Source organism: Strigops habroptila, chromosome 3 (genome assembly GCF_004027225.2).
Source record: "Strigops habroptila isolate Jane chromosome 3, bStrHab1.2.pri, whole genome shotgun sequence".
In the NCBI taxonomy this organism is placed as follows: Eukaryota; Metazoa; Chordata; class Aves; order Psittaciformes; family Psittacidae; genus Strigops; species Strigops habroptila.
The window spans coordinates 66,467,180-66,493,871 of record NC_044279.2 but is presented as its reverse complement, the minus strand read 5'-3'; the positions used below and the strand labels follow the sequence as shown (position 1 = coordinate 66,493,871).

Below are 26,692 nucleotides of genomic sequence, written 5' to 3'. Positions count from 1 at the left end.
AATAAGTAATAAGGCTCAAAGAGAGCACATGAGAGAAGCAGGGAAGGGAGGTTGGTAATAATAGAGAGAGGTAGAAATGAGGAAATAATAGAAATGGAGAAGAGAAAGAAGGGAGAGCTGTAATGTGACAATGGTGGAAGCAGAAAAGCAGGAAGAAGCAAGATGAGGTAGATACTTTCACTGGATGGATGACAGAGGGGAACAAGTGAGGCAAGAGAATGAAAAGGAGCAGGGCAGGAGGGAGAGCAAAGGAGAAGGTCACAGGCAGGAAAGTGAGCAAACGGTTAAATCTCATCAAATATTGTTACTATGAGCAGCCTGTGTGTGGAGTAGCCCCTGCTGCTACACCTGGAGTGATGTTCTGCACCTGCCACATGCAAGGCCACAAGTCAGACAGATGCTGGGACTAAAATCCCAGCACAGAGAACTGGAGATTTAGGGATTTCCTCAGCTACCAGGGAGGGGACTTTGTTTTCTGGACTCTTCCTTCTCCACTCCCCTGGAGGAACAACCTGGATAGTGCAAACCTTTGAGCAGCTCCCAGCAACCGAGCTCTTCAGCCAAGGGTTTCAGAAATGACCACAGACACAGATGTGTTTTACCTCAGACCTGGGCTGCCAGGTTGGAAAAATCAGGGTCTTCCATGGGTTTAAGGTCTTGCTCAAGAATTGACTCAAGAATCCTTTGCCCACGACCCACCTGCACAAGTCTCAGTCTGCATTTAAGGGGCAGAAGGTTACGTGTCCTTTTGCAGAGGCAAAAGTAAAGGTCATTACTACAAAGATCAGAGGCTAACATCCATTTTCAACACAGATGCCCCTCTCGAAGGACATACATGTGTATAAAGAGTGATTTCCTTTGTCTCCCAGTTCATAAAAATAGGGGGAAGTGGAATAGAAAATTTCAGCTGTACTAGTGCTGGCAATTACGGGACAAGGAAAGATGACATGTCTATGACTGGCTGAGATTAATTGTGATGAACTATGACTGCAGCTTTCAGTGTTTGGCTTTTGGCTTTACAAGATCAAGCCTGTAAATACAGTGTTTCCTCAGGTCTATTTAAGAGCTGTGATTTTTTTTGATGCAAACACCCTAACAATTACATGCGGGACAGGGCCTGGCATCCACAACCACTCGGAGCCAGTGTACAAATACAAATCAGTTACACATCTAAAGCAATGTTAATTGCGATGGCAAATTGGCAGGGGACCCAACCCCAAAAGTCACTGATTTCAGCTTTAAGCAGACAACTTCTTTCCTCTTCACATTACTGATCCTCAGGCTGGGAGACCGGCAGAAGAGCAGGTTGGCCACAGCTAGGGACCGGCAACACAGGGCCATCCTGCATCGTTTTGCAGCTCCTATGGGAGCACAGGACAATTGCGCTAAGGTTCATCCTTCTTTCAGCTAGTGCCTGCAGTGGAGGCGGGGGACTTCAGCTTGTCACCTAAAAGACCAGATCCTTTGGTAGGAAGCATATGTTTTCTTGGTCACTCATTTGTGAATGTTGATTCTGAGCTGAACCTGGGAGTGTGAGCAGATCCGGCAATGCTGTCAGGGTGCCAAAGCAGAGGAGAAGCTAATTTGCACAAAGTCACACCATGTGTGCTTAGGCATGACAGGAGCTCATCAAATGCTCTGAGTACATGGGTATCTCTGCATGGGGTCATTGGGAGGCTGTCACAAACGGGAGCATCACTGTCACACCTGCACATGGTGCTATGATGAGTCACCTCCTTTCTCAAGGCCTTATAAACAAGAAATATGCTGCAGATCTGAAACACTTCCCAGCCTTCTCTGAGCTGTTATACACTTCTCCAGCACCATCTACAACAGCTCCCGGACCCTGTGATTTGTGTGCTGGGAGCTGGGATGTGCCAGCATCAGCAGTTGTCTGTACAGACACTTCCACAAGTCAGGCAGCACTGGTTCACAGGGATGGATGCAAACATGGTGGCTACATCCTACCAGCAACCCTGGGAGCACCTGCATTCCACCAGCTGGGATTTAGATGTTGCCACTTCCCAAAGAGGTGTAAGCTAAACCACTTATGGGCACTATGCTGCTTCCCACCCTGGGACACAGCCAGGGAGGGTGTTTGGCAGGAACTACCCTGTTCCAGTTGGAGGGGAAGATTTGCACGGTGCTGAAAAGTCTCCTCATCACACAGAACAGCTCTTGCCTCTGCACACAACTGATTGCAGCAGAGAGTGGCCAGTGTAGCAGACTCAGAGAGCTTCTAGCAAAAAGCCCTCCACTTACCCTTTTAACTGCATTTTAGGGCACAGAGCAGCTGCTGCACACAGCTGGAGAGGCAGGATGCTCCAGAAGGAAAAGGCTGCCTACTCTACTAGGCTCTGGCTCACAGTACCAGCCCCAATGGATGCAGTGGAAATGGCTGGAGGCTGTGCAGGGCTGAAACACAGAACCTGTGAGCAGCACACACTGTCCTGATGCCCTTCTCCGGTTTTGGGGTGATATTCTACAGCTACCAGCATGCTGGACTCCTCACAAGAATCCCTCATTGGGCGACATCACCTCCAGTTATGCATTGGCTAGTGTTGGTTTTTGCTAGATCAATCACTAACCATCTGGGATTTGAACCTGGTGTCAGCTGGCTCTCTGGGGTGACAGCATAGCTGTGTGCTATGGGATGCTCTGTGGAGGTTCACAAGGAAAGGCAAAGGAAAGGTTCACAAGTGGTCAGCAATCAGTCTAAGCTCTTTAGAAACACCCTCCTTGCCAGGAGGAGGAAGACCTGGGCACCAGCCACTCCTCTGTGGGAGCCTGGACCAGGATGTTGCAGGAGACAGTCGCTGGTGGCAGCTCCTGCAGGGCCTTGGTAAGCCGGGCTGGGAAGAAGAGGAGCGAGAGAGTTCCTCTGTCAGGTCCTCTCTTTGAGAAGCGAAAGCCACTGCAGACAGGGACAGCGAGCTGTGCTGGAGGAGCTCGAGGGACAACGTGGCATGAGCAGCTACAGGGCAGGGTGAGGAAGTCCAGGCTCTCCACCTAAACAGCAGCATCCGAGATCCTCCCGTTCAAAGACATCTTTGGCTGGAGGCCATTGTTCTGAACGTGTACGTCTGGCCTGGGCTGTGTCATCTGCTGCAAACGCTGCCCGGGAATGAAGGAGACAGTGTGTCAGACAAGGGGTCTGGGGCAGTGGTGGGACAGTCGGGGCACAGCAGTGGCCGAGCATTGGGATCTCTCACCCCAAGCCTCAGAGGTGCCCGTAGTTACAGGGTGAGGGGATGGTGCATGTGGCAGGAGTTACTCCTCCAGCACCATTCAGCAATCCACTGAAAGCCTCTGCAGGTCACCTTTGCTTTGGTGCTGCACACAGCACAGTGGCTCCTCCATTTGTCTGAAATACAGGAATCACTCTTATAACACAGGCAAACTGTTACCAGGCTATATCAGGTGCAAGTAGGAGCAAGAGAAAGGTGCAATGTCACAGGCTTCAGAGCAGACCCATTTTCCCAGTTTCTGTAATTTTTCAGCTAGGGTTGATTATAAAGTAGAACTAACTAGCCACAGCAGGCTAACAAGGTTACGGTCTGTGCCACTGATGAAGATCAGACCAGTCCTCCTACACAAACCTCTGCACCAGCAGCAGTTCCTGCCACCCTGAGCTGATGAAATGAAAATTGAAGAGCCAAGTAAACTGAAGCAAGAATAAGGGAAAATATGGAGGGGCAAGTCATTACTGGAGGTGTGGACTGAGCATCAGGAGTGATGAAGAAGGATGAATCACTTTTGCCTGTCAGGGAGAGACTGATGCTGTAAGCTGCAGAAGAGAAGGCAGAGGGGGATTGAGCCTGACCTGAATAGACACCACTAAGTCAGGAAGAAGCTCCTTCCAGCAAAGGGAAACAAGCTTCTACTGCTCAATACCACTGAAGTGGCTGTTGCTGGGTGAAGTCCCTGAAATGTTCACTGAGCCTCTTCTGCCATTTATGGTCTTCCTCCCCCCTCAACACACATGCATTCATGCTTAGTAGGATCAAAATGACTTGTAATCTTTCCTGTCTGTCAAAACCACTTTATTCAGCATTGGCATCTAATTTCCCTCCAGCTCTAGCTCTATTACAAGCTAATCTGGGATCTGTGCATATAAGAGGCCAAAAATTCTCTCCGTCTCTCTGATACCAACACACAGAGGCACCTACTTTCTTCCTGCTGCCATCTGCTGCTCACTCCTGGGTCTGTGAAGGAGGGGGAGGAGGTCTGGGTCTCCTGGTGTGTGTGGGTGCTGTTAGAGGGAGAGTGGAACAGGGAGGGTGCACACCAGCCACTCGCACTGCTGTCTGGTACTGCTGGTTTGTGTGAGATGCTGAGGGGATGGGTGAAACACTCTCATGAGCTGCCCTCCATGCCCCGGGGGCAGCATGGGAGTCCGCAGCGCTTTGGAAGGGCTGGTGTTGCCACATTTGCTTTGTATATAATTAGCACAAGCTCTTGGTCAGAAGGAGCGTAGCTACTCCTGGGAGGCTGCAGGCCAGCCTGGGCTCCCCTGAATGCCAGGATGTGCTTTCACCATCCCTAATGAAACGGAATTCAGACTAATCAGGGGGTTGAATCCATATCTGTATTTGCAGACTTCCCTTCTCTCGCTTTTCCAGCTCATATTATGAGGGAATAAGGAACCCTCTAAAGGTCTGAGAAATGACCTATTATTGGAATTGCTGCTGGCCTTCAACCCAAAATCACCGAAGTGACATAACGCCTTGGCTTGAGTCTGCAGGAACACCAGTGCGGATCTCAACACCAATGGCAAGAACCTAAACCCAGCCTCAGATGAGAGACCAGAAACTGAAAGCAGGTCTGAGACACCAGTTCCTACATCACAGCCCATCCAAATGGAAAGCTGGGGGCAAGGAAAGTCAAATCCGCCTACAACTTGACCTCAGAGGTAGGCAGCCTGAAGCTGACCTCAGCTCAGCAATTCCATCTGAAATATTTCTGACACACATTGTTCAAAATACAGCATCCATGAAGCAAACCCACAGGATTTACATGACATCTGCTTGCTGTTGCAGCTGGGCTAGGAAAGCCATAAATCAGCACTCCTGCAGTGACTTCTTATTCCTGTAGCTTGCAGCAGACAGCACCAAGCCAGGGACTTTGTGCACAGTGCTCTCAAGACTGAATGTCAACACTGTAAATAAAATCTTAACAGTAATTACTAGGTATGACATACAGGGACTCATGATTCACTGCTACATAAAACCCTGCTCAAATTATTAAAGAAAATGTTTTAAACAAGATTGGAGTTGTGGGTATTGTACATCCTGCATAAAAGTCTTCCTTGCTTCTTAACCTCTCATTCACTGAGTGCCCCTAGCAAAGCACATGACAAACTACCACTGTGCATGTCTCTGTCCCTAGCAGGTCCTAGCCCTGAGATACTTCAAGCATCATGCTCGGGGGATATTGATCTCTCTGATGGGAAGTGCCTACATGGCACCACACTCATAGCCAGGGATCGCCAGGAACTAGGATTCCTCTGGGTTAAGAAACATCGAGGATTTTCCCAGTACCTTCCAGGGCTCCAGTCCCCTGCATCAAAGAGAGATTCAGGGGAGGAGGGCTCCCTTTTTGTGATGGTGGCAAACACAAAGCTCAATGAGGGACAATGGACCTAAGGATAGACTACCTGAAGGCCTACACAATTGGCTAGACACAGCTAACCACATGCTACCCAGCAGTGTTCCCAGACATTTAGACATGTTAGTACTTGGTTGTGCTAGAAAGTCCTCTCCAGCCAGCCCATGTTGCTGGAGGCCATTCTATGCACTGGGGCTGATTTGAGTCCTCCTGGAGGAGAAGGTTTGTAGAGCTCCTGCAGTACCAACCTGAAGTACTCTGACAACTTTGTCAGAGCAGAACCTGCTTCGTTCTTCTTAGGCTTAGTTCAGTGGGGGGATTACTGTAAGCAGGGAGTAGAAGAGGAATGGTGAAGTTGCTCATACCTGCCGGAGGGTTCCTGTTGAGGTGAAGAAACAGTACAGCATGTATCCTGGAATCAGTATCATGGAGGACAGAGCCATAAGCCAACCAATGCCTTGTCCCCACACGGGATAGACGTATTTTCCCAGTGTCAGAGGAGTCATTTCCACCACACTGAAGAAGAACACGCCCTGGGAAAAGAGCACCACCATCGCAGGTGAAGATGTGGAAAATTAGGTTCCATCCATCCATTCTTTCCTTTACTATCCTCTTAGCTGCCAACAGTCTTACACCTGCTGCCAACACCTCCTTAAACTAATCTAGATGGTCTCAGCCCACCAACTGGTAATATATAATTTCTTATTGTCCTATGTAAAAAGCTGGAACTGGAAAACCCCTGATTTCCTTCTTCACTAGACTACTCAGACAAGTTATGCTCCCACACCAGCTCCTAAGCAAGTTAACAGCATCCTCACAGCTGGTCTCAGGAGCCTTCGTCTTCCTGCTATTGCCTTTCTCACACCATTCCCTGGACTCCTGCTGAAAGCACGGGAACCAGCAAAGTCAGAATTGCTCTGCAGCCAGTTATACTGCATTTGCTGGTAACCTTTGCTCTGACAAGTCTATCAGTGGCTGAGGCTGGAGCTGGAGTAGCTGAGAGCCTTCCCCAGAATCAATAATAGCTTTTTAAAACAGTAAAATATTTGCTTATCTTTTGGCATCTCAGAAAAGAATGAAGAACTGACGGCCTCATTTAGATTAAAACAATCGCCTAGAGCTTTTCTTATGGGTAATTTCCAGCAGGCAGAGTGAAAGAGGCTCCTGTATTACTCCATCCATCTCAAGTCTGCCTAGGACCACCTTGCACCAGACTTACACTGGTTGAGAACACCATGTTTTCCCTACACCCCATCCAAACTAAGAGGCTTTTCTGGATCCAGTCCTGCAGAGAGCCTGTCCCAGATCTTACCAGGCAGACAAGAGGAGTGAAGAAGGCCCAGCAGATCTTCCACCACATGCAAGGTTTGTACCCAATCATTTCTTCGATGTTCCTGTAAAACCTGTTCACACCTACAAGAAGAAACGAGTGTTGAAAAAAACCATCCCATCTCAGCACCATCGTCATCACCTCTTCTCATGCCACAGTACAGGCCAGCCACAGCAAAAGGGTGACAGTCTGTGGCATGAGAAACATCTGGAGAGGGTGGGGTACAGAGACACAAAAGCTAATTCATGCTAGCAGCTTCCATGTTTCTGTTGTCCTCTCAAAGGACCAGAGGGCAGGATCCTAGGCATCTGCCAGTTTGTGCAGAGGTCTTTGTGGTGGTGAAGTGAGATGGCAGCCTTCCACTCCTGATTTTCTCGAGTTATCAACCTCAGCTATTTTCAGTTGCAAAGTTTTCATTGGCTTGCCTGTGGGAGGCTTCTGAAATAACTCACCATGCCCATGAAGAAAACAAAGGAACAATGTCTTTTGTGCTTACCATAACACCAAGAAATTGAGATGGTCTCAAAGAAGACAAGAAAGAGAAGACACATGCCACTGGCAGAGTAGTAATCAAACAGCTTGAAGACATAAATGCCACCCTGAGAAAACAAAACCAGGGTCAATGTGTTTAGTTATAGATTATGGTCGACAATATCAGCTGACTGCTTGGATTGCTACTATCTGCATCTGCTGGCTTTAATGCTAATTTCCTTGGACAGTAGAGTCAGCATTGCAATGTTTCCACTGGAGTCTGGTCCCCAGCAGCAAAACTGATGTGCTCTTGCAGACAATTAGCTGGCCTTTTCAGGCATGGCCAAAGGTGAGGAGAAAAACAGAAATGCACTAGGATGTCTTACTTTTCTCTGGTTTAGACGGAGTAACTTAATTTAGTCTGCTCTGCCCTCCCAGGAGTTTTGCTAAAGCCTTGCCTCGTCATGAACCTACATTGCTTCACTAAGAGTCTCCAGGCCACTCAGCCCTAACCTCCACACATGTGAACCTTAGCTTCAGCCCCAGAGGTTCAGAGCCTCAACATACTGGTCTTCTTTATGTTATCTTACCCCTTTGCACCAAGAGTTTGCTCAGCTCGGGCTCTTCTGGCTTAAGCTCTTATTGTAAACAGAAAAAAACCCAAGCCAGACTGACAATATGATGGTGGTAAAAATTACAGAGCCATCCTAAGACACTTGAGATGTATCACCGATGAGCAAGCCCATTTACACAGCGTTAGGATGGCTCCAAAGGATGCTGTCACTTCTCTCAAAGCTTTTGGCATTGCTGTGCTGTGCCAAAGTGACTATAAATGTGCCAAGAGTGGAAATACAAGCACGGCTAGCTGTACCTGGGTGATGTTGGAGAATCCAATGAGATAAGAGATGAAACAGACTAGTGCAATGAAGACCTTCTTCCTGGCTCTCAGGAGATGAGGATACTCATCCATCAGGGCTGTAATGAACCCTTCCACGGTGCAGAACTATGGGAAAAGGTATACACCAAGGACATAAATACAGAAGTATCTCAGTCAGACACCACCCTCACCTACATTTAGCTCCAGCATTGATAAACTCATTGCTTTAAAAACTCCCTACAAACACTAGAAAAGAAGGAGGCATCTCTGCACAAAGTTGGCCTGAATCATCTTCTGAAAATGCCTCTCTCCCTCCACTGAATATAGAGGGAGTTAAAAGCACTGCGGTTAAATACCTATAATTAGCTGAGATAAATCTCTGCTTTTACTCCTGTGGAAAGCCTCTTCTTTGTTTCCCTGAACCCTCTAGGGCCTCCCTGCCACTGTCCTGCTCCCCACGCTGCCAGGCTCTCTGTCACAGCTGTGTGTCTGTCTGCTGCTGGGACACGTGCAGCTCTTCCTTTTCCATGTGTGCTCTTCTCAGCCTATTGCAACAGCGCTTGTGCTATTCAACAATCTAAAACACTCATTAAGGAGCCGCGTCACCCATGGCCCAGTCTCACATGCAAGTGCATCACAAACATGCAGCCCTTCACTTCATATCACTTTTTCAAGCAGATCACATTAAATGCATGTAGCACATTAAAAGCCCATCCTCACAGCACCTGGTCTTTCTAGAGCTGAAAATACCTGCATGGCTTGTGCAGTGCTATACCAGGTGCAGTATATTAAAGCTGTCTGCACCATAACACATAAAGACATCCCCATGAGTGAAACCTTCAGATCAGTTTTCCTACTAGTTCTTCCCTGTGGCATGTATATATGTGAAGTGCATCCTTCCCTCCTACTTCCTGATAAATTGTGAGATTTACTTTTATATCTCACTCCCGGAAAACACTGGCAACATACAGCTCTCAGAGAGCACATCATGCCTCTAGCAAAAATCCTGCAAAGTTTATGAGGGCAGCAGGCTCCTGGCTTCCCTGGTCACCCTTAGTAAATGTACAAGCCAGTGCAATGAAAATGAAAGAGGTGACATTGCTCTTCAATGTCAGGGACATCCCTGTCCCTGGGACAGCACTCTAAAAAGTGCTGGCATTTTAAATTTGGCTTTAAGTAAAGAGATTAGAAGAAAAAAACCTAGAGTGGAGGTGGAGGTAGAGGTACACAGACTAAAAAGAGGAGCAGAGGGATGCAAAGATTTAAGGGAGGAAAGCAGAGATTCTGAGCCATGCCTATAATATGGATGCTATAGGGATGGTGGAGGAGCTTGCTGGCTGCTGGAGCTGGCTTCCACGTGGGACAGGGTGAGGCAAAGGGAGATGTTTCTGCCTAAGGCTTTGTATCCCCAGAGAGTCAAAGCTCAACGGCTTCAACTCAAGTTTTTAATGAGCTAAACCTTTTATGTTGTGGACACAAGTGCTATTAAAGCATCTTTTGCTATTTGGGCATGGGTTAAGCTGCCTTTAAACTCATTGACAGCAAGCTCTTCACCCCATCCTACCCAGCTCACTGTCTGGAAGACTCAGGACTGAGCTGGCACCACAGTATGAAGAGCCAGAATAACAAAAAAGGACACTGTTAAAAGCTATTCCTTCCACATGGATATGTGGCCAGGCACTGCTGGAGCCATGGGGTCTAGCATAGGCAAGGCAGAGAGGTAAAAGGGTTCAGAGTGGGGCCAGGGGTGGTCAGGGGCAGAAGGTGGATGTGAGTGGTGTCCAGCAGAGAAGAAGAAAAGAAAAAGATGCCTCAGATAACAGGAGGGATTAAAACTGACAGCCCTTTGGTGCAGAAGAGGGATCAAAGTCAGGGAAAGCACAGAAGGAAAGACAGGGAGATGGGTGATGAGGAACAGGGTTACAAAGTGAGTTGAAAACTCTCTTCCTTCTACCAAAATTAAGCTGCTATGTAATGGATGAGGTGGGGAACCAAATGGTGGTACACTACTGCTTCCAGCCACAAAACAGGCAATGACCTTCATACTATTTACTGAAAATTGACTCATGCCAGCCTCAGGCTTCAGAGGTGATGCAGCTTGGAGAAGGCTTGCCTTTCCAACCCTGGGGACTGTGGCTTCCTCGATGGCTGGGGGTCCATATTTCCCAACCTGCATAACTATCCTTAAATGCTCGCATAAGATTAATTAGGCCCCTGAGTGAAAGCACGCTGCTTTCAGGAGTGATGAGGATCTGGTCGTTGCGATGGTCTCTGTTCTTGCCTTTGCCCTGTGTGTGCACTCGTGAGGGTGGATGGATATACACACACACTTCAATCTACTTTCCAAAAAGTTTCATTTGTCTCACCATCTCCATTTTTAGTACATATTCTGTTCTTTCCCATGCCTCACCCCATGATACCATTTCTCTCCTAAATATTTTATTCCCATTCAGAGCCTCTTTTGCTCTTTTCCCCCTCTAGGGGATTAGTCATTACACAAGCTGCCGTGTCCAATAATATGGGCTTGGGAGTCAATATAAATGCCATCTTGGTCTGAAGGAAAGTCTCTCTCCCAACCTCTTCCAGTACTGGGGGCCATGCATAGCACCCTGACTGGACCCATGGGGGTTCAGCCACAGCTACCAGATATGGAGCAGAGAGCCATGAGAATGGGTCTTGCTGCTGGCAGCTGGAAATCCTCATGAATAACCTGTGAGAGGCAGCCTCACATGGGACAGACACAAGCTTGCAGTCACAAGGCTTGCTAGCTCCCCTGGGGACAAAATGCCTGACCTGGAAACTGGTAGGTTAAAAGAAAGCATTAGCATGTTATGCAAGAGGGTCTAGACGCAAGAGAGCTAAAGCCTGGGTGGATCAGAGGCAGAGTGAACATTAAGGCACACGAGCGGCAAGTGGGGGCACAGGAGGGAGGCGCATGTCTATCAATATAGGTCATTCATCCCATTCAAGCAACTGCAGATGAGATGAGCACCCTTGCAGAGAGAGGCAGAGGTAGCTGTGCTGCATCTGCAGAAAGCTCACTATCAAAGCTAATGGATGTGGGTGAACCTACTCCCACCAAAATTAAGCGGTTGGGGCTTGTCCCTGCATCGCAAATGCAGATCTCAGACCCATCTTCCTTTACTAGCCTGGCTTCCAAGCATCTCTGCTGTAGAGACAGTGACAAGGGGCAGCCCTGCCCATCAGCCCTGGGGGTGCAGGGTGCAAGAAATGCCCTATGGCCCCGCCGTGCCTCATGGGCTGGGCTGCTGACCCAAATGAAAAATGGCTGCTCCCCATCCACAAACGATATTTAATCAGCACATAGCAAAAAATTCTCTTTGTTTTTTAACTAGATGCTTCAAAACACATGTGCAATTGTAGCTGTTGTTGCAGCCTCTGCTATTTGTTTTATACACATAAGCTGCCATGCTGCTAATGGTGTGTTTGATTGAATCAGAGCTCCAGCATGCAGACAGAAAGCTTCTTCACACATATTTATCTGCGCTTTTCTAAAAGCTTGCTTTCCTTTTGATGCTTCTGTTCCTCCCCTACCCCTCCTCCTCCTCCAGGCAGTGACAGCCTCCATGGACTGCCTGCCCTCCGAGACTGGCTGTCAGAAGGGACCTAGAGAATTTCAAGTGGTATTTCAGAAGCAAATGCAGCAAACAAATTCCACACAGTGCTTAGAGGGCTTATTGTCATGTCTCAAACTATTTACCCGTGCTGAGTGAATAATCCATGGAGAGTATTATTTTTTTCTGTAAATGTAGCTTCTTTTGGAACTTTTACTTGTGTTTGAATTTATTTGCTGAATAATGTCTGTGGTAATGCAGAGGTGAGCTTTAAAATGTGTTTATAGGAGTGTGCCATAACTGAAATCCAGATTTGGTTGATTAGATTTTCCTGGAAAGCAAATGCAACATTTTCGGAATAGGTCTGAGTCTGATTGTGAACTAGTCTTGGCTTTATGAACACTACCTGTAATCCAAGAGAGCATCCATTTTGTACCAGTGGTTTGCAATGAAAGGAAAGAACATGCCGGCACAGGCGAGGATGTGACAGACCAAGCACAGGCTTTTAAAGGACCCTTTGGTTTTGATGCACTCAAAAGGGAGGCATGCTGCAATTCACTGCTTCACTGGGTAACTACTTTTATACTGAATTATCAGAAAAAAATAAAAAATCACTGCTTGTAAAAACACAGAGACTGTGATTTATTTTGTTTTGTTTTGTGGGGGGTGTGAGGGGTATGAGGGGGGCAGGGACACCTTCTGTTACATTCAGCTGCTTCTTGTAAGATCTATCTGATAGCAAAGCAGTCAGGGTACCCAGCCTTTCCCAAAGCATGGCTCCTTCCTTCCGCCAGGATCTACCCGTGCTCATCACCAAACCAGGCCAGGGTGCTTCAGCTCTGCTCAGGTCCACTTTTGTTGTCAACAATGCCAAAACACTGCATCAAACCACCACCCTTACACTATGGGAGAGCCCTAATTCAAATGCTGCATCGCTGCCTTTCTCAGCACAACCTGTCAACGCTCTGCCAGAGCACTGGGTCTGGCTGGAGGCTGGTATCTTGTGCAGAGATGCTCCTTCCAGCTCCTGAGAGTAGAGAAGATGGAAACTTTCTACCCTAATCTATAAAAGTAAGCCAAAGTAATGACATTTTCTTGCCTCACAGGAAATGCAGTTTGGTCAAGGCGACACAGTAAGAAAATCCAAAGCATCCAAACTGAGTTTCTCACACAGCTGCAATGACTACAAATTGTTATTGTGCAGTCATGAAACAAACCAGTTAATACCGATTTCCCTTATTTTACATGCCTATTTAGGGGGTGGGGGAAATTGTATCTTACAAGAACAAAGCAGTTATTACTTGAGAGAAATCTTTTTCCATTTTCCCTTGCTCCAAAGTATTTTGGCAGGGATAGTTTCCTGCTAGCACTACTTAGAGCTTTTCAGCTCAGCTGCCAGAGTCACCCAGCAAGATAGGGACATGCTGTGCCCATACAGTAGCACCAGCACTTCACTAGGGTCAAAAATTGATCTGAATGAAGATAAGCTTTCCAAAGATCCTCCCCTCCTACAGGGAAGTGGTGACTGTCTTATAATGCTGACTGACTGGTTCTGCTGGGAGCTGGTCATTACTCTTCTTTTTAATTGGCAGCACAAGGACTGGTGCTTTTGGTAGTGGTCAGATACCACCACACTTGCAGTATATGCCTACATTAGGGATGAGCACAGAAGTGATGACCACACAGGAAGATCTGTTTCATGCAGCTGCATCTCACCATGAAGAATAAGAAAAGACCCTGTTCAGCACCGTCCCAAGATGCAGATGGGACACCACCATCGTATGTGAAGATATCTTTGCATGTTACCCCACTTTGTCCCTGGGTAGTCTCACCTGACTATCCAGACCCAACATCATCAGCATGGAGAAGAAGAGGATCGACCAGAGAGGGGACAGGGGCAGCTGTGTGACAACCTGTGGGTAGGCGAGGAAAGCCAGACCAGGGCCTGCAGTAATGAAAAGAGGAATAAACCCATGTTTATAAAGCATTTGATGGGAAGTCTGAGCTAAGGGATGCGGTTGAACGGAGAGAACATGATCAGTCAAGAATTGTAGAAATTTAATACAGGAGCTAGAAACACCTAGCCTTAACCCATGACAAACCAACGCAGTGGGGTGCACAGGGGTAGGATGGGAGGCAGTAGTGACTGGAGAAACGTTTTGCCTTTTCTCTTCCTGCAAGCAAGAAAGTCATCGAATTATTGCTACCAAATTCAGCTGGAGCACTATGCTACAAAAATAAACTGACATTCAGAGCTGCTTACAACTTTCCTGATGGTTTTATTTTATTCTGTCACAAAACACAGTTTCTTGAGATAAAAGCTTTCTCAGGTAAGACAGCAATTTCGAAATACGTCTTTCTGCAAAAAGACAGTGTCCCATCTTGGTTAAAAAATTATTCTGTGATTACAGTTTCAAAATTTCACATGGAAAAGGAACTCCAAATGTTGATCGCATCTACTGAAAACATAGGCAGTAGCTATTATCCTTAGGGAGGTTTTAGAAAGCAAATGGCCTAAATATTTCACTGCAGCAAAAGCAGATAAAACTTCAGCACTGAAAGAAAGTGATCATTAAAAGCAAAGGGAGATATCCCCAGCAGCCAGAGCGTGATGAACATCGGCCACAGGTGCCTTGAGACCTTTCTTGGAGGGAGGGAACGCAAAGAGGGTTGCGTACTTGGCTCCCGGTAAGAAAACGCCTAGGAGCATCCCATGCTCACTGACAAATTGCTTTCAGAGGCTGCTGTCATCCCTGAACCTGGGTTTCTGCTTACCTGAGGAGGCCAGTTCTGAGATCGACTTCTTCGTGATGTGTGACATGAAGCCAACAATAGAGAAAATAACAAACCCAGCAAACACGCTTGTGGTGGAGTTTATACAGCAGACAATAATGGAGTCTCTGGAAGAGAGAAAGAATGGAAAGAAACCATCTGCAGGTCCCCATCAAGAAGCCAGGAGCAAAGGGTGGGCTAAACAAAAGACTAAACCCTGCTAAGAGCAGTTTCTGTGCCTTGGAGACATGTTAAGTGTCCTGCAGGCGGGGAAGCCTCACTATGATGACCGCAGTGTGCCCCTTAAGCTGCATGTTGCCAGCTAGGGGATATCAGAGGTCAGGCACCCCAAAATCACCATGTCCCCCTGCCTCACCCATGAGCACTCTCCACCACGCAGGAGGCTGGTAAGAAACAACAGACCTGTAGACATTGTTGTGGAAAGTGTTGTAGCTCCCCAGAGCGATCAGAGACCCCAGCCCCAGGCCATAAGAGAAGAAGATCTGTGTGGCTGCGTCCATCCAGACCTGTGGAGAAGGAGCCAAGAGAGGAGTGCAGTGGGAGCGACTCTGTGCTGCAGGCATGTCTCCTGCAGTACCTTGGTGCAGGGCTAGGGAGGGAAATGTCACAGGAGCCACTTTGAAACCTGTAGCTGTGTTATGCCAGCCGGGATTTTCTAACACAGAGTCTCTTGTGCAAACAACTGAAGAGGACAGCTTGCAAAGCTGGTTCCAGTCCCTAAGGTCTTAAAGCCTAGAAGGCACAAGAATAGGGGGCAGACTGTTCTTAATTGCATAGTATTTAAACAAGTCTTCTGGCCTTGAGAGCCCCATTTCCAGGATTAGAGCCAATGGAACTATAGTACAGAGAGTGTCCTGCAAGAGGAATCACTGGAACCCTTTGGAAATGATGGGTGTCCAGCTGTCCCCATTCACACATGACTGGTGACTTTGGAGCCATGAGATCATCACTCCTGCAAAAGGCAGAGTCTGTGTGTCCTGAAGAACTTCGCCTTTGCAAGCCACCATGCTCTTCCTGGATCCCCTCTGTGCTTCCACTGCCCAAGGCAACGTTACTGGCCACCACTCACCATTTAAGCACTTCCAAGAAAATTGCTGCTGTATACCGTTGTGCTTGTGCTACTTCTGAGGCCCCCATGCCAGTGCACAACATCATCCTTTCTCTGAGACCACCAGACAAAGACCAACTCACCAGCTCTGGGACAGTCAGTGAAATGAGGCATTCCCAGCTTGGAGGGGAGTTTCCTTCATTGAAGTAATTTCTGCCCTCCCTGCCCTATAGATAACACTGCTTAAGTACAGCAGAGCTCCTACACAGAGTGCCTTCCACAAAGGGCCTGTCCTCCAGCTTTACTCAGCCTGTGAGGGTCATGACTGCTTGAACGGGGAACTATTCCAGGGGGTTTTTAATACTTAATATTGAAGTGCCCAAGGAAGACTAATGCAGAGCCCCCCGGAGGTAAGAGGCTACAAACCTCAGAGTCAGAGAGCTTTCTGAAGTCAGGTGTGAGGTAGAAGAGGATCCCCTCCTTGGCTCCCGGCAGTGTGACTCCCCGGAAGAAGAGGATGAAAAGCATGAAGTAGGGGTAGGTGGCTGAGAAATACACCACCTGCGAGAGACACCATTGGAGAGAAGCCATCAGCTCACCACTGCCCAGGAGCTTTCCTGCCTGTGGTGTCATTACATTTAGTGTGTCCCCTGCAGGGGGGGTGGGTGGGGCCCCCATACACAGCCACTTTTAGCAGCACTTCCTTGTGTTTTCTGTCTCCTGCTCCCATGCTAGTAATGTTTCTGGCTGTTTGAGGTTTCTCCCTGCCAATGACACACAAGGTCGTACTAATCGCAAAAGTAGCAGGCTAAAGTCTGGGTGAATTGCCCAAAGACAAGGGAATTGCACAGGGATAAATTTAGTCCACAGAAGTAATCCCTTTAAGTCATCACATCCTTATTTTTCAGAGCTAAAGCTGGTGTTTCTCTAGTCCAGTGCATCAAGCAATATGAGTCTTGACTCCACTGCTTTCTTTTCAGCACTGTTTCAGGGACTTGTAGGTACATGCCATCCCTGCTCATCACAGGGCCCGTACCGTCAATTGCCAGGGCTTTGCTGTGGCTGTGTAGCTAAAACCTATTTGAGAGCCACCAGGGAAGTTAACAGCTTCGGTGACCTATGCCTGAAGTGCTTCTTTCTAATCTCTCCTCTAGATTATTCCTTTCATAATATTGTTCCGCTATACCACACTGTGCTCTGAATAATACGTCTCAGCATCTCAGCATCACTGTTTCACTAAACTAAGCAATTACCTTTCTGCTGCGCTAGCCTGAAATGCTATACAGTGAGTAACAACACACTTCTGATCAGGTCTCCCATCAATACCTAAAGGGCAGCAGGAAAATTTTCAAAGGAAGCGTTGAGTTTTATTTCCACCAGCAGCATTTGAAGAGACCAAGATTTTCAAAAGGGGAAGCCGAGAAGAGGCCTTGGTCTCTCGAAGGGCATCCCAAGGTGGGAAATATAAGTATTCTCTGAAAATCTCTTCCCAGATCTCTTCCCAAAGTGACTGAGAGCTCAGACCTACGACTTTACAGGGAAGAGCTATTTTCTATGCTTAGAATGAAAATTACCATAAACAAGGTAGCAATTTTTACAACCGTGAAAGGTAAATGTCAGGTATTTAATAGTATCTACTGCAATTCTGCCTCAAAACATCATAATCTTAGTTATAGGCACTTAAACAAATTTGAGGCCGGAGGACATTTCGACAGTGTGACAGTGAGAGGCAGCACTGAAACACTCGGTCCTCACACCGTACCTTGCCTGTCCACTCCACACCCTTCCAGATGGAGAAGTAGACCAGCAGCCAGGCCAGGGCTAGTGTCCCAGCCAGGGGCCAGCGGATGGTGCCAGGCTCCCCCAGGCCTCCAGACATCTGGTGCATGTTCCTCCTAGGGGTGGGAGAGATTGCGTTAAGGGGAAGTCCAGCCCTTGGGGTCAGAGGGATCAGAGATCCTGGAGGGCTAGAGGGTGAAGGGCCAGTTGCAGACAAACACAAGAGACTGTAAAACACTAAAGAGACATGAAGCTCATTGTGATGGGGTAAAGGAAGTAGAAGAGAGGTGGAGAAGTTATTATTCTCTTTATCCACCTGACCTGTGGCTGCAGAGCACCCCATGCCCACCCTGGCCAATGGCTGGCTCTGATGCCAAGGCTGACCAAGGAAAGGTGCCAGTGGGCACAGCCCCAGCCCCAGCAAGCAGGGGAGAGGCCACGCGAGGGGGAGAAACCTGGTGTAGGCAGGCTGAGGACATACTCCCAGAACTCGGTGACAGCACTGGAGAGGTTGGTGGTGTCGCCCAGGGAGTAGTTGGAGAAGCAGCGGTCGGTGTTCCAGGCATTCCCGCAGCTCTGCCATGGCAGGTCCTGCACCGGCACAAGGAGGGCAGGATTATCATTAATGTGTCATCTCCCAAGGACAGCAGCAAGAAGCAAAATTTGGCTTCTTTCAGATTGAAACCCCATTTTTTCTTGTGAAGAGGATGGGCAGCTCCTCTGCATGGGCAGGAGCCTTGCGGCCAAAGGCATAGAACGATTTTCCAAAATAATGATAAATTGTGACACGGATTTTCCAGGAAACGATATCACGATGTGATTATGGCAATGCAATAGCTCTAATAAAATGTTAGCAATTCCCCGGATAGAAAGCCATTTCCAATTAACTGTTGGTAATTAATAGCTACTAATTAAAATAGCTACCAGGGGATATTGTGTTTATAATCATTACAGCTTTTGGCTAGCTTGACTCAACAAGTGGTTGGAATTTACTTCACAAAGAATAAACACTGATTTATTTCTTATCTCTCATTTATACCAAGCTCCAACGCTTAAAAAGCAATGTGGTATTCAGAATGGGAGCTGACACTTTGTCTACACTAGTAAACTACAGTAACATAAGACCAGGAGTAAATTTAAAGCATAGTAGCTATTTCATGCAGTCCTGGCCCTGATTATAAGCAGCATAAAGGGATTCCTGGGAGATGTTTATGCAGTAGGTAGCAGTGTGACAGCAGCACACTCCTACAGATTTAATACATTCAGCTCTGGCACTGCAAGCGATGAAACCACAGCATCAGGGGCTGTGTGAGCATGCAGGGCAACCCACCCATGCCTTGCAGGGCTATGGCCGAGGCAGCCCAACGAGAGCAGCAATCTGATTTCCTGAGTGCAGTGCATGTAGATAAATGCAGAACAGCTATTCTGGATTATTTCCCTCTGCAGATAAGTCCTCAGGCTCCAGCTCAACAAAACTTTAAGAAGGTGTTTGTATCCATTCCTATTGATCCATGAACACAAACCCCTTTAGAAATACTATCTGTGTTTTAAGTGCTTAGTGGCATTAGTGCCTTTAAGTGCTGCCTTCACCTGCCATCTAAATCAGTTCACTGTAGCAGATGATACCTCCTAATGTGCATGCTGGCTTGGCAGAAGAAGGGCTACGGGAGACGCAAGCAGGGGCACCCCAATGGCCACCCAGGCTGTTTGCACCCACCCAGTGATTTCGTTGTGGACTAGCTGCTTGCACTGAAGCAGATGCAATGACTCAAGCAGCACTGACAGCAGCCCTTCAACCAAGCGGTTTGCACATCAGAGACACTGTGCAGCTTTTACAAGCAGGGGCAGGCAGGGAGGGTTTGCTGCTGCTCCATTTCCTCTGAATTTCAGAGGACAAGAACTCTGGAAGGCAGGCTGGGCTCTTATTCAGGTTCAAAATACTCCTAGTCAAATTTAGAAGGGACAGGGGGCAGGCATCAGCCCAACTTTTTTATTTGCACTGCCTGGGAAGCTGAAGTTCTCTCTGGTCTTGAGCCACACATCTGGAGCTGCCTGTGTAGATATGAGCACTGTCACCAGTTGGGTCTGTGACACCTGAATATACCAAAGCCTCGTCCTAAGTTACATCCTTCCCAGGGTGTAACTTGGGATGAGTTCCTTTAGGGTAGACTTTTATTCATTTAGGAATCCCGAGGGTGCACCTAATCATCCATGACCAACAATTTTGTTCTGGACCCAGGAGACGACAATAGGTATTGGTGGTAGGAGCACAGCTGGGAACACCAAACAGAATATTTTACCAAAAGTCTTAATAGGTACTTGAAATCAAGCAAAAAGTAGAACTCGATGTACAGCATTCGGAACAGCATTTCAGGTTTATATCTAAATGAAATGAGAAAAGACCCCATTTGAACCACAGGGTTGATGTCTTTAAGGCTGCAGGTTGCTCAGAGTTAAGTTTAGGGAGCTCTTCTGAGCTGCTGGGCTGAAATAAATCATTCAGCTACCAAGATGTTATTGTAGGGTGTGAGTCTAACCTTGTATGGTAGAAGACCCTGCTATAAAGGAACCCACTATAAACCACAATGCCAAAGCACATGCTAAGGGACAGTCAGAAGCAGATGTCTAAATGCTTTCTCAATCATTTTCCTAGAAGAAAAAATCTTTGGGATCTCATTTATCAAGAGAAGTGTGAGGACTAACTAAGGTCAGGACTAAGTCCTGGCTAATAAGAACATATTGTGACAAAACCAATTGAGGAAATGTGCAGCTCTTAGATTCGCACAGCTCTAGAAATACAACAGAGACAGAGGGTGAGTTTTAAAGACTAATGTAAGTGGGGAACAGTTCCCAGAGAGGGAATGGGATCATCCTCTTCAGAGGACCATCATCTCCAGAGGACAAGCATCAGTACCAATCAGCACAGCAGCCTCCAGAGCTGATGAACCTCTTCAGGAAGGGTCCAGCAGGGTACTGACAAAGGCTCTTCGCACAAACTACAAGCAGATAGTGCATGTTTTGTGGCATAAACAACTCACTTCCCATCAAGCAGAGACTAAGAACCCAAAACACAGTGCTGTGCTGCAGGCATCTGTGACTTACCGCAGTGAAAGAGTTGAAGAGATAGTAGAGAGCCCAGGCGATGATGACAATATAGTAGATGTTCAGCCAGAAGGAGAGAACCATAGCTGCCAGCCCCACTCCTGTGGATGAAGGCAAAGAGCAGCATCAAAGCAGGTCTCTGATACCCAACTGAGCTCACGGGCACCACAGCAAGTTTTGCGGCAGAGCCAGAACAAGCAAATCAGCTCATCAACACAGCATGTGTCATAGTTGCACTGTGAGCTGGTCAGCAAGAGAGGCTCATTCCCTCCATCTCTCACCCACCCATTTCCACCAGGTGAGCAGTGCTACCTTCCAGTATGCTACAGGTGCTCTGGGAACAGAGCTCCATGAAAACAGGATCCGGTCACTTCCCTGGAGAATTGCTTTTTCCCACATCCAGGGCATTTCTAAATCACCACTGGTTTCCAGAACGTAGTTACTCCATACACAGCAAGAGGTTCATGTTCCCTGTCTACAGCTTTCCTATGCAAATAAAGTAAGCCTCCATAGGGAGGGTTGGGGCAGCTCTTCTGCAACCAGAGCCCCTTCATTGCAGTCCTGTTGCTCATGAAATGCCTTCTCACCACATAAGACTGCTTGAACAGAGCACAGTGTTGTTGGTGACTGCAGACATCAAGGTCAAGGACAGCTTGATGAAAATAGAGGGAAAAAACTCTCCTCACCTGCCACCCCACCCCAGTCCCCAGTGATTTGCTGATTTGCTTCCCAAACTACAGAGGTTTTTTTGTCTGTAGTTATGTGCCATCACCTTCAAAACTTATAGTACAGTACCTTTAAACATGGGTGCTAATTTCCAGACTCCCAGTCCACCAACAGAGGTATACTGGCCCAGAGCGGTTTCTAGCAGGAAGAGAGGAATCCCAGCAAACACCAGTGTCAGGAAATAGGGGATGAGGAAGGCCCCTGAAAGAAGGAGCAATGTTATGATGCAGCTATCCCTTTTTCCATGATGTATATGCCTCCAGCTGCAGTTTCTTGCTCTGCAGCACCCAGGAGGAGCAGGCTTGGAGGCAACAGCTTACAACTGGAGTTGGTATGTTCAGTGAGTCTCCCCGTGAGATCACCACTGCCTTCCCCTTATCTGTTTCTACCACTGTGGTTATATGTGTATCATACATACGTATATGCTGGCATCACTAGCTATGTGATGCCAGTCTCACTTTGTTGTGAGATATTCAGGCAATGCTAAGCCCAATCTGACAACAAACCCAAAAGCTTCGACACTGACACTGGTAATGTCTTCTTGTTGGTATCTTCTGTCTTACCTGCAGCATCTCCCAATTCTTCAGCTTGAGTTACAAGGTCACAGGAATATCTGGCATTGGCCACTACTTTCTTTGTTTATAGATAGGTTAGTCTTTTAAGGAAACTGTGGCTAAGACTGTATTTGCTCTATACACCTCCCCACCCTTGTTCTACGTTTTACCCTTAAAGTTCCTGGTGAAAACATTATTTGTCTCTACGGGCCCTATGGAAATCATCTCCTCACTAGAAATGAGGTAATACAGCCATTAACTAGACATACTACTTACACCCCATTGTTAGAAGAGCAAATAGAATACGAGAGGCTCTCCATGTGATTTGAAGGCTGTACATGACCACCCCGACTTCTAGTTCTTGAGACAAAACTCATTTCCCAGCTTCCTCATGCATGTGCTGGAGCATGCCATCATTCCTGAGGAGGACAAACTCTTGGCTGGGGAGAAAGAGGGGACACTCAGTTTGCTCAGAAGCAGCTGGCCATGTTTGGACCAGCACTGGTTTCTGCACTAGCCAGAGGGCTGAGCTGTCAGCCTGAGTCTTCTTCTCCAGATACTAGTGGTAAAGCAGACACGGAGCCAGCAAGCAAAGCCACTCTGGAGCGCTGCAGCCCAGCTTGCACCTGGCAGAGCCAGGCTCCAGCAGCTGCTCTCCGAGGGCTGGGAAGCAGCGAGGCACAGCCAGGGATGCTGGCTCAGGGGACACCCAGCTGGGGACGCCTGTGTGCCAAGCACGGAGCTGAGCCCAGCTGCGAGAGGCAGGTGCCAGCACCCGGCATGGGAATGCATGAGAGGCAGCATGCAAGAGAAACTGGCAGCGGGTGGCGGGGAGAAAACACACTGTGGGCCAGCAGCTCGATGACCATGAGCCCGAACCACAAGCTGGCATGGAAGTGCAGGCTCTCGACTTCACCAGCAGCCTGGCGTGGAGGAGCAAACAGCTTTGAGCATCACTGCCCCCTCAGCATCCTCCCCTTGCTAGCCGCCACAGCATGCAAGGCCCAGCCACCTAGGAGCCCTGCAGGTCTGCTCCGAGGACACGGATGCTGCCTCGCTACTGCTGTGCCTCATTGTAGAGTTTGGAGATAAGGATTATCAGCACAGTGCTTTGCTCGCTTCTGTGAAGCTAATGAAAATTGGCCACAGCCCTGATGATCCTGCATTTTTCATCTACAGCAAGCCAGAAAGGTTTGTAGGTGAAAGATTTTATTAGACTGTTGAGAAAAAGAAAAGACAAACTTTTGCACACAGGTCATTTATCCTGGCTTTACAAAAACCCTGTAGAATAGGGGAAAATCTAAAACCAGACTGCAGCCTTGAACCAAGGGCTGTTGGCAATGACATTGCCACTCTGGAGGGTCAGGTCCCTGAGAATGCATGGATAACATCCCTGGGTGCTGTACAGCCAAAGGGGAAATCAGTTCTGAAATGTATACCTAAAGTTTGCATAAATCCTTGGCACAGAGAGAAAAGGATGGCCTTTAGTCTCCAGCCCTCGATGGGCTGCAGAAAGGTCTGGTTCAGTTCCTGGGCCTGCTACAGGCGATTAAGTGTGACCTTGGGAGAGTCCAAACTTGTCTCCAAAGCCCATGGGCCAAAGGAGGTGTGATGGTGCTGGTCCTGGCCTGCTTGCTCTGGGCACCAGCCCTTGGAAGCAGGGAAAGGATCACACAGCACCTGGCACTCACTGTGCAGCCCCAAATCTTCCTGCAGTCTCCAGCTCTGATGCCGAGTAACGCAAAGAATAACAATTAATCCTCAAAACTGCAAACGCTGCCCACAAATCAAAAGTTGAGCATTACAAGCTGTTACATGCTGTTGCTTGGAGTCTCGATGTGTAAATGAGAAATGCATGATGCTTATTTAAAGAAACATTCTTCTCTCAAGTTATTCAAGCTCAGGATCACACAGACAATTTTTAGCACCTTCTGAGCTGCATTTAGAGTCAATTTAGAGCCTGGTAAAATCCTGTTGACATCAGAAGGACTGCATGAGGTTAAAAATCAGTGTAGAGCTGGAGTATTAGTCATAGCCAGGCACATTGAGCAGTGCACGGGGCCAGAAGGGAGCCCAGGCATCACTTTGGGTAAAGCCTGCTCCCACAGCAGATGGGCCTTGCGCTGCTGGGCTGCTGTATATACCCTGGCTGATATCCCCTAATTATGTGCCCGATTACAATGCCGAGCAAATCACCCGTGAGCCGATACAATGTGACAGTGGTAAGCGAGAGGGCAATATTTCCATTCAGTTCAATTTGCCTGTGCGTAATGGAAGCAGCCCACACGACCGTGCTCTGAGCAGCACACATGCGGAACGCTAAAATTAGGTTCCCACCCACAGTCTGCTCTGCTCCGGAGGCAGAGCCAAGACGGTGCCCACTCGATCGCGAATCAGATGTCGTGCGACCCTTCCTCGCTGCTCCACATCGGCTCCCGGTGACGCTTTTGTGCGTCAGCTCTCCTGCCTGTCTCCGGCATCAGCAGCCTCCACTTGCTGCTCATTATTGCTGGCTGTGGGAACAGTCATGCCTGCAAACAGCCAGATCGGGTAAGGGTGAGAGGAATGAGCCATACAGGCTGACACGAACCAGCACATAAGGAAGGGGGTTTGAGAGGACACAGGCACCAATTGCCACGTTTCTTCTGCCTGGTGTTTTTTGCTTGCAGCCGGCTGATCTCTCTGCGTGTCTGCAGCTCACCCTGTGTGCCATTGCTAATGCTAATAATAGTGCTCAACACCTCCACAGCACCCTCCGTCCTAGGATCTCAGCTGACTTTCTAAGGAGGATTGGTTTTAGCTTCAAAACACCCCTCATCTAATTATAGATCTTGTCATCGTCACCTTTATGTGTGAGGCAACAGAGCTACAGGCAGCACGGATCGGGTGTGTTTGAGGTGGCACAGCAATCACAGGGCATGGACTGGGCTAAAAACCAGTGCTTGGGACTTAGCCATGGGGCTAATGTTGTATGAGGAGGGCTAGTGCAGTCAGGCGCTAGTGTGTGGCGAGATAAAAATGGCAGATCTGAACCATGGCTCTGGCAATGGTGGCACAGGCTCCCCTAGGTCGGCCTGGCTGATTCCCATAAACCTCACCCTGCTCAGCTGCACATTCATGCCTTTGCATGAAATGATACTGAATTAGTCAAAATGGATAACTGTTCAGTCTCCTACTGGGACTCACTCTATATGTGCTTCAAAGAAAGGGCCAAGATCCCCCTAAATGCCATGGAGCTACATGGACAGAGCACTGCAGGGAGCTAGACCACTCTCCTCTTTCCCAGGGTGGGAAGAGAAGAGCATCCTATACCACCTACAGCAGAGATAGCAGAAGTGGGCTGGCGAAATGAGGAGAAGTCATGAGAGCCAAAGACAAAGTGGGTTTTGAAAAGGGAATTCAAGGCAAAGGGAAAAGAAAAAAGATGCGGAGAAGCGATGTGAGAAGAGACTTTCAAAGGGGAGCTGAAGCACAAGAATGTTTTTTCTGACTTGATCCAAGGCACGCAGAAAGCCTGTAGCTGGGGAGGGAGCTGATCTCTAGGTCTCTTGACTTCTAGCCTAGTACTGTTTTCCCATCTGCCTGCCTTTCTCTAGCCTTCCAATGTTTGGCAAAGTCTCAGCTGAGGACTGGTAAGGGAAGGATGAAGTGGCACAATAATAAAAAGAATCAAAAAGCTGGTGTCAGCTGTCCGCAGAGGAGGGTACTGCTACCAGCTGCATCACAGTTACTGCAAGTCCTTTACCAGCTGCTACCTTCTCTCATGGCCTCTGTTTTCCAAACATTAGAATGGAGACGATAATTGTGACCCTTCTCACAGCAGTGTAGTAAGTCAAAGTTCATTTCCTTCCATAGATGATGACACTCGTGTTCTGTGTACATGTACATATGTATGCATGCTTGTCTGTTTTTCTACACTACCCTGCTATGGTCCATGCAAAGCTTCTAACCAAAACTCCTCAGAGATATGACCCAAACTCAGCTGCAAAACTGTTACCCCTTAAGAATACTCTAGACTGAGGAGAAACCCACCATTAACCCACCATCAGATATAAACTGATTTCCCTGAGAATGCCCCAGCATCTGGCTGGGTGCCTATGTGAACCCATATTTATCCTTGTAAATAAATGAGGTCCCAGACACTCTTTACTGTAGCCCTGCAAATTTGGGCTGCAGAAGCTTCACAAAACTCTAACTTCTTGTTATATTTCTTTGGGCTGCTTCTTCCCAATCTGCACTTGCTAGTAAAGCCCACAGACTATGGGAACTAGTCTCCTGACAGTTTAGTAACTCACATCATGAGGGAGATCTCTCATCCAAGTGACCAGCCACTTGCCCAGACCCACACCAAAGAGAAGCTTGTTCAGGGGACAAGACTGCTTAGGGATGAGCGCAATGCTGTGTGTTTCTCACCTCCTCCGTTCTTGCCGCAGAGATATGGGAAGCGCCAGACGTTGCCCAGCCCAATAGCATAGCCCACGCAGGACAGCAAGAAATCAAATCTCCCCTTCCAGGAACCTCTGTCTGGGATCTCCTTCTTCTTTTTGGTGCTCACAGCCTCAGGGGTGATGGGCTCTGACTCCTCCAGGGCTGCCTGCTTCACCTCGGAGGGAGAGCTGAGCTCCACGGAGGTGTTGTCCATCTTGCCCATCGTGACTCAGATGTATGGCTACTCTTGCTCTGGGGCTGGACAAGCAGGAAAAAGGCAGCCTCCACTCTGGCCAAGCACGGATGGAAAGGGAAGTGCTGAGCAAAACTCCTGATGAGAAAGAAGAGAAAGAAGTTATCCTGTGTTAGTGTAGTGGGCTTAGGGGAGGACCTGGCTGGGTC

General features: G+C 47.9%; 1 protein-coding gene across 1 annotated transcript; it reads right to left on the bottom strand.

Annotated features, from left to right (window-relative positions):
* Positions 1–3,009: 3,009 nt before the first annotated feature.
* LOC115605320 (sodium- and chloride-dependent GABA transporter 1-like) lies at positions 3,010–26,334 on the bottom strand. Its single transcript, XM_030479586.1, has 14 exons — positions 26,276–26,334; positions 21,378–21,509; positions 20,583–20,683; positions 17,962–18,071; positions 17,464–17,596; positions 16,128–16,262; positions 15,056–15,159; positions 14,636–14,760; positions 13,693–13,805; positions 8,280–8,411; positions 7,434–7,536; positions 6,920–7,020; positions 5,973–6,140; positions 3,010–3,114 (listed from the first exon to the last, which is right to left on the bottom strand). Exons 2-14 carry the CDS (start codon positions 21,385–21,387, stop codon positions 3,010–3,012), a joined length of 1,440 nt encoding a protein of 479 aa, XP_030335446.1. The 5' UTR covers positions 21,388–21,509; positions 26,276–26,334.
* Positions 26,335–26,692: the final 358 nt, after the last annotated feature.